Source organism: Conger conger, chromosome 3, assembly GCF_963514075.1.
Source record: "Conger conger chromosome 3, fConCon1.1, whole genome shotgun sequence".
NCBI classification, from domain to species: Eukaryota; Metazoa; Chordata; class Actinopteri; order Anguilliformes; family Congridae; genus Conger; species Conger conger.
In genome coordinates this window covers 64,216,360-64,234,300 of record NC_083762.1, presented here as the reverse complement: position 1 = coordinate 64,234,300, position 17,941 = coordinate 64,216,360, and the positions used below count along the sequence as shown (strand labels likewise).

At 37.9% G+C, this 17,941-nt stretch overlaps 1 protein-coding gene across 1 annotated transcript; it reads left to right on the top strand.

Annotated features, from left to right (window-relative positions):
- The first annotated feature begins 5,781 nt into the window (after positions 1–5,781).
- LOC133124271 (POU domain, class 3, transcription factor 3-B) lies at positions 5,782–9,488 on the top strand. The gene is made up of 2 exons (XM_061235316.1): positions 5,782–7,760; positions 8,110–9,488. Exons 1-2 carry the CDS (start codon positions 6,537–6,539, stop codon positions 8,221–8,223), a joined length of 1,338 nt encoding a protein of 445 aa, XP_061091300.1. The 5' UTR covers positions 5,782–6,536; the 3' UTR covers positions 8,224–9,488.
- Positions 9,489–17,941: the final 8,453 nt, after the last annotated feature.

Below are 17,941 nucleotides of genomic sequence, written 5' to 3'. Positions count from 1 at the left end.
GGAAGCAAGTGCCACGCGAGAATGATTTCACGACAGCCATGTTCAGCAATGACGCCCTGATGGCGAGACGTGAAGCAAGTCCTGCTTCAGTTGTCATTACTCTTCCCTTAGATCCACTTGCGCTAAGCGCCCTTTGTGAAACTGAGTTATTGCTTGTGATACAAGCACCTATGAGTTTATTTGGTGAATAAAAGTACCAATATCTTTTGGAAAAAATGTAATATATAACATATTCAGTTTGGAAGCACTGGTTGTGATTATTCACGACAATATTAGATAGGGCTATGAGATGTTAGGCCTGTACATATAGTTTAACACAGACAGGATGACAAAAAAGATGCATTTGTGGTTATAGGTTGAAACTTTTACTCGTGTTGGGATTGCTGGAATCAAGATTGAAGGGGCTGCGAAAAGTGTGCAAAAATAAATAAATAAAGTTATTTGAGATAACTTTAAACACTGACTTCCATTAGTAGCCTACATTCGTTCAGTTATTTCGTGTACAGAAATATTTTCACGTTCAAATGAAAAAATAGCTCAATAAAATAACATAAATAAAAAATCACTGAATAACAGACGTGGCATATCACCCATTTTGGTTATCAAGAGGGAAAACAAAAATAATTGGCAATAAATTATAAAAAAATGTCTTACTTGGTCTATTCAAATATTACCTGTCACCACCGTCATCGTCATTCCTCGTCGTCGTTGTGGCTACTAGTCCTATCATTATTGTTAAAGTTGAATATTAATTACGAGGATATCAGTAATCCTAATACAAACACGGTTACTTCTAGTAGCAGCGTAACTGGCCGTGACAAACAGGCCTACCGAGGAACCAACTAGGCTAGTAGTATGTGTAGCTGCTGTTTTATTTGCTTTGTTGAAAGAGTAGGCTACAGCGCATTTTCTGTAAATAATTTAAATGACTGCTCAAGCGTGAATAGTGACTACAATCCTCCTGAGCATTTCCTAGAGAGTTTACACTAGGTTTGGGTACTGTTAACATCGGAACTTCAAGAATAAAATTGGACAAAAACGTTCATCACTAATAATGACTTTCATCAAGTCCTTCCAATTAAAAATATAAAGCCGCTGCATGTATGATATCCAATCAATGCACGTCTGCTGTTAATAGCCAAAAACATTGGCCTATCTTAGAATGTGTTAAAGCACTGCAAGACTACTCTGCCAAAGAACTTTCGCAGAAAATATAAATTACAGCCTATAAAGTTTTTTAAATTTTACAATTAAATGTATTATGTAGCCTACACTTTCATATGACGGATTTCGGGGGTAGGGAATGAATGTACCTGCAGAAATGTTTAGCTAGGTATTTTTTCATGATGTTTGTTTTTTCAAGATAAATAGCTTTTTGTGCATACTATCTATTTTTTTCATTATTCCTAATGTAGCTCGAATACAAAACCAGCCTTGGAGTCGGAAAACGTTATGTTCACATTTCTTTTATAAAAAATCAACCTTTACATTTTTTTGTAATTTTCTTTTTATTTCGGTAAATAATTTAATAGTTTGCTCAACCGTAGTCTTAATATAATCTGTGTAGGATATACCAATATTTGCACATTAATGATGGCTACTATTGACGCTCTTGAATTTATTAAATATATTTTGAAAACAATACTGAAATAGAATAGTAGCCTATTTAACCTAAAAATAATAATTTACCGAAAGTGACGTTTAAAACATTTGACTATGTAAACTATGTCTTCGCAAATATTCTAAATTAGTGCTTCAATATTATCCTGGGGCAAATCACATTGCTCTTACATGGGTTTGTTTTATAAATGTGAAATATTTCTGTCGATGTTTTATTGTTCACTTCATGTTTACAAAGTTGTATTTTTTCAAAAAGCAAATAACAAAACGTCATAAACTGCACAATACTCCCATTACTACTCACCACTGTTGGGATCGCAAGAAAGCGCGACCCCTGCTGGTAACATTCCCATTCTCAACACTAATAAACAACGAATATAAGGTTTTCTTTTCTTTTTTAAGTTTTTTTAAATCTATTATTACACCTGCAACGGCGATAATTCATTTATCGCTGTAATAGGACCAAGACATTGTGAGCAAATATTCTTCTAACACAGGAGCGAGTTTGGTTTCATAGTTTGGATGTCTGCAAAATCATCTTGGCTTCTCCGGGAGTCCTTTCATCTCGACTCCAGTGCACAAACATATAGCTTAATGCGACTAGTGTTCCCTCTTTTATTCGGCTCACCATGGCAACCGTAATGCTGGGTTCAGAAATGTTTCCTCATCAATGAAACAAACGATCTTCGCGGGGCTGTGCGAGGTGGCATCTGCGCCAAAAAGGGCACACAAAGTTAACCCGTGAGAAAAACCGAGAAAGTGAACAAACTCAAAATCAACTACAAAGTGTCCGCTCGGCGCGCGTGTACGCAGGCTAATATATGACAACTTCTGAGAACATCGCCTTGAAGTGTAGTGTCGCGAGGTAGGCTACAAAGAATATACTTCTTTGGTAGAAATTGTCATTAATCGTTGAAATTGTGTTCACCAAGAAAGAAGTACAATCAGAACGAACGCCCTCCTTATCTCTTGTAGTCTGGGTAAGTCCCTCGTGGCTCTGTGAGTGGCCAGTGACCCTGTAGCAAATATAGCCTACAAAAGCTTAAAAGGTTTATAAAATGTAGTTAGGTTCCACCATGTGTAGATCATCTATACGGCCTCATGCATTTAATTATTTAGGCTACCGAATGCACATGGTGCGGGTATAAATCCTGCAAGTGATATATTAGTATAGCGCCTATTTTAATGAGGCCTGCTGGTCAGTATTAAAAAGCATGTCGTTTTGTAGTTTTGACAGTAGAACTACCGTTATGTTCGGTAGATTTAGTTAAGAAACTTATTAACAAACTCAAAGAACAGCAGTAAGTGATCTATATAGGCTACGTTCACAACTTGAAATTCACTTGTAAGCGACTCCTCCGGTGAATTCGCACGAAGTGTGCCCAGCGAAGACGTGATTGATTGCGCTTTCGCCAGTGGACATTCACTACAAAAGTGCTCTGCTCAACCTGTTCGCTATTTATAAACCCGAGGCTCCAAACGAAAGCCAACAGAAAGTAGCCTACATATCGACTTTTAGTTTGCATGTATGTATGTACACACACACACACACACACACACACACCCATGTATGTATGTATGTATGTATGTATGTATATATATACATACACACACACACATACACACACACACACACACACACACACACACACACACACAGATACATGCATACATACATAAATAGTATCGTTGCATACCATTGTTTAGGTATTGCTTAATATAGCTATGTTTGCCTATTACAATTGTTATATTGTAGTGTGTTGTTCCCAATATAATCCTTGGTCAAAACGTTTCTGTGTCCATATTTTACAACGTACAGCCCACAACCCGTAAAGACAATATATCAAAACCAAAGCAATATGCGTACTTACCATCTGTAGCTAAATCCCCGAATACTCAGGAAAACGGGAAGTATTCATTTTCTATTTAGCTTTAATTAATGACTGGAGTTATCTGCCTGCCCTCCTTCGAAACGGTCCGTCCTAAGATTTTCCTTCCCTCTGACACAACTGAGCTGAGCTCTCCTTGGCTCCGCTATTATTTTCACTAAAATATATGAAAATTTATGCAAATGAAAATCAGCACTAACTGTTCGTCTCTTGTTATACTTGGAGATTTTTCCCCTTTCGTTTCTGCAGACAAAACAAATGAACCCCACAGCAGGGAACGCGGAGACCCCACAAAATAAACCAATAAATAAGTATTGCATCACTTTAATGGAGAAACATCTGAAAGGCAGAACTTGAAAATTGAAGGTCTGAAAAAATATATACATATTCTCCTTCTCACTGATTTGAAAGAAATGTGACTTTTTTTCCACAGTCTCGCTCATGTTTCAGTGGACCGCTTTAGACGCCCTTTGAAAGGGCGCACTGCGAAAAGCATAGCGGTAATTTAGACAAAACCCTCACTCGATATAAATGAAAAGATGGACCCGTGGCACCGGCCCTATAGTCTGTATTTTATGTATACAAATCCAGGAGACCCACTCCCTTTTACATACTGGTTCAAATAGAATATGCTGTGGAGGAAAGCATGGGATTACAGCGAATACTGAAATAAGATTTTGCCTTTATTTACGTTTTGTTCAATGTAATGTGTGTTTCATCCTCTTTAGAAAGACGTGCACATTCCGGAATAGTAATGTCTCGGAGTAACCATGACAAGGGTCATATTGCCATTATCCACCCTAAAGCCTTAAAGCTTTGCTTTACTGTAATTTTACTCTGAACACACAGAGTGCGAATGGTCCCCTGACGCGCAAAAATTAGCTTCCTTGCATCCTATGTAAATTCTGTGCGCCCTCTCGCTCGCCTATGTACCACGCAAATGGAGCGTGCATCAACTAAGAATGGTTCTAGCCTGCAACGTATTTGGCGTTCATTTACAGCTTTGGATCAATCCATAAATTGCGGGGGTATACTGACAGGACTTTTCCCTTTCTCGTGATACATTTGAGAGAGTGAAAAGTTTTATTTCTAGGTTTTGGCGTGGCAGTCATAGGTTCAGTTACTCGGAGATAAAAGTGGGACTTTTTCCTTGTAAATCCCCAAAGGACTGTTCAATTTGCCCTTGTTTTGGTTGCCACTTTCTCTTTTTCCGTGGTTCAGCGATGTTGCCTGTGTGCTGCGTTTCCGCTTGGAAGCATCTCTCAAACTCCTCGCTTTCTGTTAACTCCTCAGAAGCCGAGCTTTTATGAAGAACGTTAACCTTACATACGGTGAATGGGGACGCCTGAATCCTTTGCCGTTCTATTATTATGCACCATTAATACCATCGTAGTTGTCTTTGAAATTACAATACCCTCCATGTGAATGAATTTAATAATTAATTGAACGATTAACGAACTCAGAAAGGTACATCCTAATAATAATTATACTACTACTACTACTACTACTACTACTGCTACTACTACTACTACTACTACTACGACTACGACTACTACTACTACTACTACTAATAATAATAATAATAATAATAATAATAATAATAATAATATAATCATAAGTTGTAGACACGTGAAATCCGTTGGCTAGACAATAATTACTATTTAGAGTCCCACTCTATTCACACTTGACTCTATCCTCTTCCACTAAGCTTGGAGCCTACTCTTTGTGCATTATCTTTCTACCACAAACACGTTTGTCATCACGCCATAACAAGTAGTTATTTATATATTATGTCTCTGGTGATTTAGCGAGGTGGTGGCAAGGTTATGTTTACTTGTGAATAAATAATTTCCTTCATACATAAACATTACCAATATAATGATTTTGGTTAATCATATAGGTTGCATCCTTTTAATGATCCCCTTGTTTGCTCAGACTTTCTCTCGCAGTTCATGAAGAGTTAAAGGATCCGGGACATATTGCCCCTGCTCGACTGATTTTTTTCTTCTTTTTTATTTATTTATTTTTTTTCCACTTTTATATATTTATTTATTTATGACTAAATTAAAAACCAGCCAATTGGAACGGCCGGAAGGGGGGGTCTGTGCGCCTGAAGCTGGGCTTTCTAGAGCTGTCAATCGCGCTGCTGGTAACCAATCAACGGGAGTCTTGGACTCGACTTCCTCCTATTTGGGGGAAAGATGTGGACGGTGTGCGCACGCTTGGCAAAGGGTAAACATTCGTGTGTCCCCGAGCTTTGAGGGAGGGAACGGAGAGAACTGTCAGAGAGGAAGAGGGGGAGAGCGAGCGAGCGAATGAGAGAGAAAGCTTGCAACCATCACCGTGCACTGCAATACCGGATTGTACTTCAGCTGGAGTTAGTGGGGTTTGCAGCTTTAAATACATCAAAACAGAACAAAGAGAACGCGTCTGCAGCACAATAAAAGAACACGCTAAAGAAAGGGGAAAACAAAACAAGAAGGAAAAATCTTGGCGGCTAAATCGCAAACGAGCAAAGGATCCTTCATCGATATATATTTTTTTCATTCAGCAAGGAGGAACTTCAAAAGGGATTCCGCTTTTTGGGTGGAGGGTGCAAAAAGCTGCAAGCCACTAAAAGTTTGCAGGCAAAACAAAAAAAAAATCGATTTTATTTAAACCTTTGAAAACAAACTTTTCAGAAGACTGTTCTGGGTATCAAAGGACTTCTAAGTGCAGACTTTCATCAACGTTTATCAACGTGGATCCTTGTTCCTCTTTACATTTTATACCTATTCATCTAGTTTACTAAATATATGAATTTGTGAAACGAAACCAAGCGGATTTGACGAAACTCAAAAATCTTCGTTTTCTGTCCTCCTCCGTTTTGGTTTTCAACAACAAGTCGATGGTATGAGCCAGAACACTATCCAGACTTTTAAAGTTTGAATAATTCATGGATTAGGATTTGTCTGCTTGAAAAAAGAAAGTTAGATAAAACGAGGGAGGGGGGGATAATAAAGAGACATATTCATAAGGGTTAACGGAATGGCCACTGCGGCTTCCAACCCCTATCTGGCCAGCAATAGTATTCTATCGTCAGGCTCGATCGTCCATTCTGACTCTGGAGGCGGTGGTATGCAGCCGGGCAGCGCTGCCGTAACCTCGGTGTCCGGCGGGTACAGGGGAGATCCCACAGTAAAGATGGTGCAGAGCGACTTCATGCAGGGTGCCATGGCGGCGAGCAACGGGGGTCATATGCTGAGCCATGCCCATCAGTGGGTGACATCGCTGCCTCACGCCGCCGCCGCTGCAGCTGCGGCCGCCGTGGCAGCAGCAGAAGCCGGGTCCCCTTGGTCGTCCAGTCCCGTTGGAATGACGGGCAGCCCTCAGCAGCAGGACGTCAAAAATAATTCGGGCAGGGACGATCTACACACAGGCACCGCGCTACATCACAGGCCCCCACATCTTGGTTCCCACCAGACACACCCAGGAGCTTGGGGTGGTACCACTGCGGCTCACATCCCTTCGCTAGCGGGTGGACAGCAGCAGCAACAGTCGCTGATTTATTCCCAGCCTGGCGGTTTCACAGTGAACGGGATGCTAAGTCCACCGGGAAGTCAGAGCTTGGTGCATCCGAGTTTGGTGCGAGGAGATACCCCGGAGCTCGACCACGGAAGCCATCACCACCATCACCACCACCAGCATCAGCACCATCAACAGCAGCACCACGGCGGAGTAAGCAGCCACGACCCGCATTCAGACGAGGACACGCCGACATCCGACGACCTGGAGCAGTTCGCCAAGCAGTTCAAACAGCGCCGGATCAAGCTGGGCTTCACCCAGGCGGACGTCGGTTTGGCTTTGGGGACGCTGTACGGGAATGTCTTCTCTCAGACCACAATCTGCAGGTTCGAGGCGCTCCAATTGAGCTTCAAAAACATGTGCAAGCTGAAGCCGTTATTGAATAAATGGCTTGAGGAAGCTGATTCGTCCACCGGGAGTCCCACTAGCATCGACAAGATAGCGGCGCAAGGCAGGAAACGAAAGAAGCGCACCTCCATCGAAGTGAGTGTGAAGGGGGCTTTGGAAAGTCACTTCTTGAAATGTCCAAAACCCTCGGCCCAGGAGATAACCTCTCTGGCTGACAGCTTGCAGCTGGAGAAAGAAGTGGTGAGAGTCTGGTTTTGCAATCGGAGGCAGAAAGAGAAAAGGATGACGCCCCCGGGAGTGCCGCAGACGCCGGAGGATGTGTACTCTCAGGTCGGCAATGTGAGTGCAGATACGCCGCCCCCCGCCATGGACTGCAAACGAATGTTCAGTGAGACATAGAACAGTAGACAAGCCTAAAATGTTTTATATGTGAATTATCTGATAGGACACAGACTATCGCCAAGATAGAAAAAAAGAAAAGAAAGGAAAGAAAGAAAAAAAAACAAAACAAAACATTTTTGATACTGTGATTGTGAGGGAATATAAATAAGACTGCAGATGTGTTTTATATTTTTTACCAGAAAATCAAGAACACCCTTCCCCAACCCCACCCCAGAAACGCAGCGATAACCTGCACCCAGGCCCTCAAATGTCTTAACTAAAAGGCTCTGTCTCCTCTTTCTTTCAGGGACACTTTTTAGTAGATTACTTAAAAGATGCGAGTGTAACTGGGCCGAGTGAACCATGCGACCAGAGGGTGACACCAACAAGTTCGTTCCATCAGGTAATTTTGGCGCACTAACATGAACACGAAAAAATAAAAAATAAAAAATAAAAACACAACCAAGTGTAAGAAATGACTATATTTCAAATTCACCTTCTATTTACCGTGTAATTGATGTGTTTTGAGACAACAGAAGCAGGCATTTTACGCATAAAAAAAAGGCAAGAAGGGACTTAAAATCCAAGCTTATACAAAGACAAAATTGTACGCTGACTACAGAACGAAGAAAAGTGGAATCCACGAAGCTTCGCACATATTGTACCAAGAGGACCGCATGGTTTAATATTCCAAACAAAAAGGGATTGGAGACCCCCCCCCCCCCCCTTCCAAAAAAAAAAAGAAGAAAAAAAAAACTCTTATGACTCTTTGCTCTGTCTGATCTGAAAGATCGCATCTTTTCAAAAGTGTCTTTTATTTTGTGGACCGACCCCCTTAAATGGATTTTTTTAAAAGAACAAAAAAGTAAAAAAACAAAAAAACAAAAACAAAAAAAAAACAACAACAACAACATGACTGAATATCTGCTACTGCACTTATCTGAAATATTCCTCTCCGAAAATCCGTTGCCAAGCGTGACTGAATGGGTGCTTTGGATGTAACTATGATAACGCTGCCATTTCCAAGCAGTGTTCTTTGGTAGGTTTTAATAATCAGACTCTGTAAAGTCGGCAATATAGATTCCTTAGATCAGATACTGATCTGAATTATTTACTTTATATTTTTCATCAAAATGACTTGTTTTAATATTTTATTGGGGATAACTCTGGACTGTTGCGAACGGTAATTTATTTTTCCCAAGACCTTGTATGATGTTTTTTTTTTCTTGTTTTTGTTGTTGTCCTTATACGTTTTGTTTCATTTTGTATTATTATTATTTTAAAAAGGAGCACAAAATCAACAGAAACTGACATGGACAGTTGTTAGGTAATAAGGGTATATTTTGATGTGATAATTTGATTGTAATTTAATTTCAGTAGTGATTCCGTCAGAGATGATTGAGAACAATAAATTTCTTAGAATGAAATAACGTGGTTGTGTGTTGCATGTGGTAGCTCAGATTTATATTTAATATGTGCAGGACATAATTAGCTACACGAAACAATGTGTTTAAATACATTTCTACCGCATTGTGTGTTTATCGGGTGTTTATTTTTCCTGAAATAGGACTCGGTTACATGCTAACGATTTTCATTCTTGACCCCGTGACCTTTATTTCTATTTTGGATTTTTAAAAACTTTATTATTTCTTGTTTGAGTAAAGATACATGTTTTAAAAAACATGCGCGCACAAAGAATCAAACCAATAAAAGGTTGTTTTTTTCATTAAAATGTTCTGCTTCGTATATGTATGCAGAATAGCACATATATATTCATAATCTGGAAACATCTGCCAAATGTTGCCAATCAAAAATAATAATTTCCGACCTAAAATGTATTCGAAAACACTTGAAGTATTCGTTTCAGTCAATTTATTGATTGTGCGCGTTTTTTCATGACCATGGCTACTCTCGTTGTTGTTTATTTGTCTGTATTACAGTGATGCAGGCCTAATGCCGGGTTTTATTTTTTAACAGATAGGCTTATACAGTAAATGTATACCTAGCTCGGCTGCACAGACGTTCAATCTTTGTTTGATGTCAGTCTTATGATAGGTATTTCACGTTGTGCTTTCTTATGCCTAATACAAGGTACAACCAGTGTCGTGGTGTTTTCTATAACATTTGAGTTCTGCTGCAAGGATAATTTTGCATCCATTTACTGCTGTGTGTCATTAAGACTTCATCGGTACCATCATGGTCTCGTCTGATTTAAACTTTTCTTTGTGTGTGTGCGCGTGTATGTATGTGTGTGAAGCATTGTACAAAAAAGAAAGTACCAATAATGTTTATCTAGGTGTGGTGTTGATCTATCAGTTCTTACGTAGCAGCTATTGTATGCCTGTTACCATTTATTTGTGCACCAACTAAATAGAACTATTGTCTGATTATACAGACTGGTGGTGTTCTTGTTTGCGCGCTACATGATAGGCTATGCTAGTCATTCCAAAAGCTTTCTGTGAAAGTTTCGCACTTCTTAAAACCCCTTTACTCTCAAGAGCTTTCCACATATTCTATTCGATAATCATCACATAATGTGAATTCCGGGAGCTTTTCTTCAACACAGAATCCCCTAGTGCTGTCTACCTACTCCCTAGCTTATTTTCTTTATCCATTGTTATTTGCAGCCTACTATGCCGTTCCCTGTTTAAATATTCTTTGTCCCCTTCGCGGTCAGTATTATTTATTTTTCCAAAACCTAAATTAGCGATGACTTCCATTCTTTCTTTTTTCTTTTCTTACGCTAGACTGTGAGCCTACTGTGTAGGTACCTTCACGCTGTGATCGGGTCTGCCATTGTTATTGTAAACACTGCGCGCGCGGTTTATGGCGTGGCAAGCTGACGTCTCATGGGCAAAACTGCAGAGAGCGATTTGTTTGGTTTGCTGGAATGTTATGAGACTCGGAATCGGGTTGTTGTTGTTATAATAATATATAATAATAATAAGAAGAATAATAAGAATAAGAATAAGAATAAGAATAATAACAATAATAACAACTGTTATTATTAGTCTATTATTATTATTATTATTATTATTATTTATTTATTTTCTATTTTGGCTGTCAGAGAGTTACGCTCATTAAAATGCTAAGTGTTAAATCAACTCTTACAGATTACATATGGTCTCATATGTACCCTGTTAGATTTTAATAAACACTTGATATTTTACTGTAGGTGTTTTTCCTTGCTATAACCTCGCATAGCCTGCATCTGGGAAGTTACTGTAATCATAGCCTACATGATATTCGTGTGCATTAACGCTCTGAGTATCATCTTTTTTTTATTGTAGCAGCTAAAGACCAATACAGAAATAGCGAAACAGTTCTATATTTCATTCTTTATTTATTTTCTGAAATAGATCTTGCATTGTGTCAACAGAATGGCTCACAGAAACGGGTGACGTCAGAGGGACGGTTGTCTTGAAGCAGTTGGGCTACACAGTGGCTATGGTCCACAAGCAATCACAATACAAGTTAAAGTAATTTAAACGTAGACGTGTTAATTCTAGAGTATGTCTTCAACGAGGAGAAGCGAGGAGTTCCTGAATTGAATAGATTAAACAAAGCGTGTAAAAACCAGAAAACACAATAAAAGCGCTGTAGGCCTACCCTAGGTATTGACATTTCGATTGTGAAAGACACCTAGCTAGGCTACTGTCTAGCCAATACCCATTAAAGACACTGAAATACCTACGTTATACTGTTGTTTTGATTTGTTGTTCATCAGATGTCAATACGATTGTTTGATTTGATTTGTTTGCTATATATGGGCGCGAGCTATATGCTGGCTATTCTATGTTCAGCATTATACATGTCGTGGGTAAAAAATTTTTTTTGTTGATTGCTTTTACACTAATCTGTATTTTGTTTTTCGTTTTAGGGGGTCAATATATACCCTGGTAGCAAGGTTTTCGCGAGTTGTTGCTCATCCAATCGCTTTCTTTAGTGGTGACTATTCAGCAAAATGCACAATCCCTTTCTCAAAGATTTAAATTTCGCGGATGATTTACCATACACTGGTTGCTAAGCAACTGAATTCAACCAGCTCTATAAGAATATGCATCGCGTTTCTAGGTTCTCATTAATAAAGATGCCAGTCACACACACACGCATGCACGGACGCGCGCGCACACACACGCTCACACTGATTTTGGATCATTCGAATGAGAGGATCCCAAATCAGAAGTAGAGCACATTTTTTAATTACTCCAAAAATTCAGGTGGAGGCAAATTCATCTATGTTCAAGTATAGGCCTAATTCTACGCACATCTTGCGATAAAGCGTGTACCATGCTATTCAAGGCCAGTAGTGTGGTTCTGAACATATAATGAACTTGCATGAATGGCAAAGTTATCTTATGTGGAAAACAATTGAGTATAATCAGTGCCAAGGAATTAATAATAGCAAAATATAGCAAGCTATGTGCTTAATTATGAAGGATTTAGAAATATGAACTAAATAACATCTTAATGCAGAATAAAATATAATTTAGCTATATTAGCGCATTTATGTGCAATGTGCCAATTTTAGCTATAGGCCTGTTCTAAATCACGTGGCACACAGAAGGACAAGGCATTTAAGTCCGTGATTTATTCTTGTTAATAAATCTAAAGCAGTGGACCCTGCCGTTTAGTATAAACACAGACCCATGCAATTGTGCTTTCTCCCATTAAATGCAACCAATCGCACATTCCAGGCGTTAGTTCAGAATATTTTAGCCTGTCCTTTAAATCGCGCCCCTTCTGAAACTTTATAGAATGCTTAATTAAACTAATCAATTCGACTATTAGAGGAAATATCTATGTTGGTGATTTCTTCTGTATCGAAATCCGACATATTATAAATGTTGTGGGACGAGATTTGGTTTCCATTCTCAAATAACTTTTTCCACAAAAGTTTTCTTTTTTTATTCACACGGGTTTTCACGTTGGCTGTAAAGGAAACAATGCATACCCTGTGACTGTACATCATTGCACTGTGACTGTCTTGGCGCTCTTTCGTGGGCAATTACGCCACAGCGTTAGCACGAGCCTTTTCATTGTCACTACACAGCGTAGTCATATTTCCAATATGGAACGGAGTAAAGCTTTGATTTTGTAACCATACCAACTGAATATGACTTTAATACTTGGCATTAGAAAGGGAGTAGTATGTGGGTTATCTCCGCTATCTTCCTGCTTCATAAAACATCATTTTTGAAGGGAGGAATTCCAATTTGGATTATGCCCCTTATTTCTGAGATACCGTTACACGGAAGTGAGCAGAATGCTACTTACAACGTTTTGGGGACACTATATGACCTGTAGTGAATATCTCATAATTGCAAGTATAAATGCTTACGTGTACTCCTTTATAGATTGATCAATTTCCCAGTGGCTGCAGATGCATGTCTAGTGTTGTGTCTAGTGCTGAACTGAATTTATGTAATCTGTAAATAATACTAAATTCGGTCCCCTAGCCGTTATAGTCAGGTTAATTAATTAATTCATTTCTTTCCATTTGAGACACAGGGTACCATAACGCCAACTGTTTTCATTTCGTGATGGGTTGTAATGAGAAACAGTATAGGCTCAGTCAAAGTGATCCTACAGGTTTTTATATTTTTGGATCGAATATAATCGTATTTCTATTTGTATTTGAGGTGTTTTTTCTGTTTTTTCATGAAAGAAAAAAACGTATTAGTTGCCAGTTGATTTCAGTTCAAGTGTGTTGACAAGAACTTGGACATTTGCAGTGAAATAACTGTCACTATGAAGACCATACAACTAGCACATCTTATAGATTATTATTATTATTATTATTATTATTATTATTATTATTATTATTATTATTATCAACAAATTCATCTCAAGGCTTTGACAACCATTATGGAAAATTAGTCACATTACCGCAACAATAAAATGCAAACATTGTAAGTAATGTGCATGTTTTTTCAAAACTCAGTGCCCAGATTATGATGATGATGGTGATTATTATTAGTAGTACTAGTATTAGTATTAGTATCATTATTACTATACGTTTACTATATTAGCTAAAACATCTGTATGCAGCGTTGCATGTTTTTATTTTTTTATTACATATTTTATGATATGAATATAATTTATTTTTGGCGCAATGTTGTCCTTCAGCGATCTGGCTCCTATCAGTCCATAATGATCACAAACAATAGAAAAGTCTATGTCGTTTATGTTGATCCACATGTTCTGGAATTGTTTACTCTAGGCCTAGTTTCTGGCAAAAAAAGAATAATAATCTAAAGTTTCAGGTGCGTTTGAATATGAACACTGCAAAACGCATTGTTGCAGATGTGTCATAGACTTTTCATTTTTGTACTTAGTGATGGATGTCTGTTGGTGAATCCATTAATGCTGATGCTGCTACTACTGTTAGATTCTTCTTCTTCTTCTTATTCTTCTTCTTCTTCTTCTCTTCTTCTTCTTCTTCTCCTTCACTGATTTGTATCAGTTTGTTGACGGATGTGCGTGTCCGTCGGTCACATGCACTATTCCAGTTTTTTCTTAGTAGGGTTACTTTGTGTACTTTTCATTTATATCCCTTTGGTGTTTCCTCTTCGGAACGTTTAATTGATATTTAATCATAGGCGGTGTAATAGCATAGCAATAATAAATAGCCTACCATACCAGTTCATATTAATTTGTGTATTTACCGTTACTGGAAGGTTGTGAAAATAGACTGATTAGGTTGAGAAGGTTTCACAAGTATCGACAGAGTTGGTCTTACGGTTAAAGGAATGGCTTCCAGAGTATATATGCTATTATTATTAGTATTGTTGTTGTTATTATTATTTTAGGACAATCGATTCTGTCTGTATCTGTATCAAAACAACTCAATAATCGGTTCATATTCATGCTGAATTTTGTATTTTATGTTTTACATATCCCTGTTAAAATAAGTTATACTGTATTTGTCTTGGGTTGCCTCAAAAATGTGGGTGAATGCACATTAATAATGAATGCGTGTCGTTTCACCAAAGCCCCGCCAAGAATTCTGCGAATATTCCTCAGTGAAACCGCACTTTCAGACGCTTACTTTCAACTCTGTTCTTCTAAAACGGTTTGAAATTCCATTGTGGATTTAACCGCCTGTAGGTGTTCCTGTTTTCCATGAGAAGACTGGTTGTTCTGGCGTTTAGGGTCTTGATGAATTCACTCCAGCTATGAACATCTGAAAAAGAATGAAATGTGTATTGAATGCACATACAGTACTGTAGGCCTGTGTCAAGGGCTATACATAAACTGTGGAGGGCCAACTGGTAAGATTGAATAAACACTGTTCAGGCATAGCCCACTAGCATTTGAGGAAATTTTACCTTTGATGTAAATTCGATAAGGAACCATACAGATTTTTAGCAGCAGCAGCGGCAGCAGCAACAACAAAAACAACGACAACTAAACATAAAAATAATAGTAGGCTCATTGTCATAATGATGATGATGATGATGATGATGATGATGATGATGATGATGATGATGATGATGATAATAATAATAATAATAATAATAATAGTAATAATAATAGCCTAATAATGTCGTTTACACCATGTACACCAAGTAAAACTTGGTCTCTGTAAGCTGCTTATTAAAATGACAGCGTTTAGCCGGGGTTCCGTTCGATCGTGTCACGGATAGAAACGTGTATACCATGTATACAGTAACATTTGGATACTTAATAGCACGAATGGGAAAACTATACATTATTCATCGTTCTCTGTAGTGAAAGAAATATATCAGTGCAAACGTCTGTATGGATAGGTCTATACAAAGCGAACGATGGATTCCAGGGCACTTATAATCATCTGGTCTGTCTCGTACCTTCCTATAAATATGGATGAGAAGAGTAAAAGTATTTTCGTGTAATTAGTGGTCTGTAGATATTATTTTATTATTTAGCCTATTAGCACTGATTGAACGCAAGCATATTGTGGTAGAATCACCGAGGATGTGTTCAAAAACTGTGAATAGTAGACTCAAACAATGTATATATGCTAATCACATTTCAGATTAAAGATAAGGAAAATGCAACAATTGTGAGTGTGTGTGCAATACGTGTGAGTGCGTGTGTGGCCTATTCTGATTATGAAATTATGAATGAACAGTAAGATGTAAATTTGTCAAGCACCTACAAAATAAAAACGTAATAAATAGTTCAGTAAGACAGGTGATACTCTCCACATGGTTTATCCTTGCATAATTCCTTCCCCATTTCCCTCCTTCCTGAGGCAAAAGCCTGCTACTGTAAAAGCAGTACCAGCAGCAACAACTCCAGATGCTAAAGCTCACTCTCGCTAAGGAGAGTCTGCCTCCAACACCGAATGGGAATTTCCTATTCCTTGGAGAAATCTTCAAATAAAAAAAGCGATTAACCCTTTCAAGGTGGCGCCCTTCATTGCGAAAATCAACGAATACAAGCTCCACCACAGCTGACTATGCGCTCGTTATCCATTACGACTCTGACTACCTCGGTTATTAACAACAAGCGTGCTTATCCCGCCTTATCTCCTCCACCGAAGAATCTTCCCGGCTTACGCTGACACTGAAGACGTCATCTATACAGGAGTAATGCCGTTTTAAATATTCAAACGGAATTCTTACTTCAAGGAGACCCGCTGCTTACGTATCCAGGTTTGTGGTTTTTGGAATATGGAGATTAAGCTTAATACTGGAGAACACATACAATGACATTTGTTTACCGATGCCATTGAATATTCGGATATGTCGTGCCGCTAAAAATATATTTAATTTCTTACTACATTTTAGGAGCTGTTTTTCAATCTCTCAGACTTGGCTACTTTATAAAGTCTGAACAACTTCAGCGACAGGTAGTAAAGAGTAGGCTAAGTCAAGCATCAACATCATCACAATAATAAGAATAATCATCATCATGATCCTCATCACGCTAATCAACAACATTAGACTAGTATAGTGTTAGTATAGTGTTAAAGGCATTCGATTTTGTAATATTTCAACGTTGTAGTGTGTGTGTGTGTGTGTGTGGGGGGGGGGGGGGGGCTGTTTCGGCCTAACTGCATATTTAAAACCGATGGGGAAATATTCTGATTAATTACATTTTGTCTGTATTTAAAAAAAATATTTTTTTATTATACTGTCGTGGGCCATATATAAACAACAGAACTTACTATAAAGACAATCTCAAGAAAATCTGTATCTATAAATTAATTGTTTGAAAACACTTATACTGCATTTAATCACTTTTTTATATATTTTATACATATATACGCAGAGTATCTTGGTAAGCATCAACTTCAACTGGAATTGTAAGTGTAGGTTAGTCAGTCATAGTAGTCTGCAGTCGTACACGGTAGGGTTTAAATGACACTTCAGCGCCATCTGCTGGAATTGAAAGTCTTAACAGAATTGTAGCAATAGTAAGTAGGTAAATAATAAGTAAATTAATAAATAAAAATCCAGAGTAATGTATATTGATATGATGTTTGTAGTATTTACTTCATTTTTCATTTTAGTCTGCTAAAATATGCAATACATAACATAAATATAAAAAATAATGTTCATGGTAGTGCCGTCCTTTACTTCACTGACTGCTAAAATATAACAAAACATCCAATACATGATTTTTTGGATATGCTCTAAAAAGTACAGTGATGGAAAATCATTGATTAAGATTATATTCGTGCAGAAAGTGTATGAAGTAGCCAGAATCCTTTTCAGCATTAATTTCCTCAAACATATTTACATCATACTATTATACTACCAATAGTAATGAAAACAACAACAGAAATAATAATAATAATAATAATAATAATAATAATAATAATAATAATAATAATAATAATAATAAAATAATAATAATATCTAAGAATAACTCTTAATTCACTCGAAATTAACACATATTCCACGTCATGAACAACTGTATGTTTTTGGTGTTTGTCACATGTGTTATTCTACGTAATTAAATATATTTTTTTACAGTTCGTCTAAAATCCTTCAGGGTTGAATCGGAAAGGTCTGTGAACAAACGGCAATGACCACAAGTCGTAGGCTTGTAATTTTCCTGCTCACTTGCTTCTCTGTAATAGAAAATATACAATGCAACAACGCGGCTTGTTCAAGAGTCACAGCGGCATTTTACCTGCTGATTTA

Coding starts and splice junctions, on each gene's coding strand:
- LOC133124271 (XM_061235316.1), top strand. CDS start 6,537: ATGGCCACTGCGGCTTCCAACCCCTATCTGGCCAGCAATAGTATTCTA. Junction 7,761..8,109: donor TGTACTCTCAGGTCGGCAAT/GTGAGTGCAGAT, acceptor TCTTTCTTTCAG/GGACACTTTTTAGTAGATTA.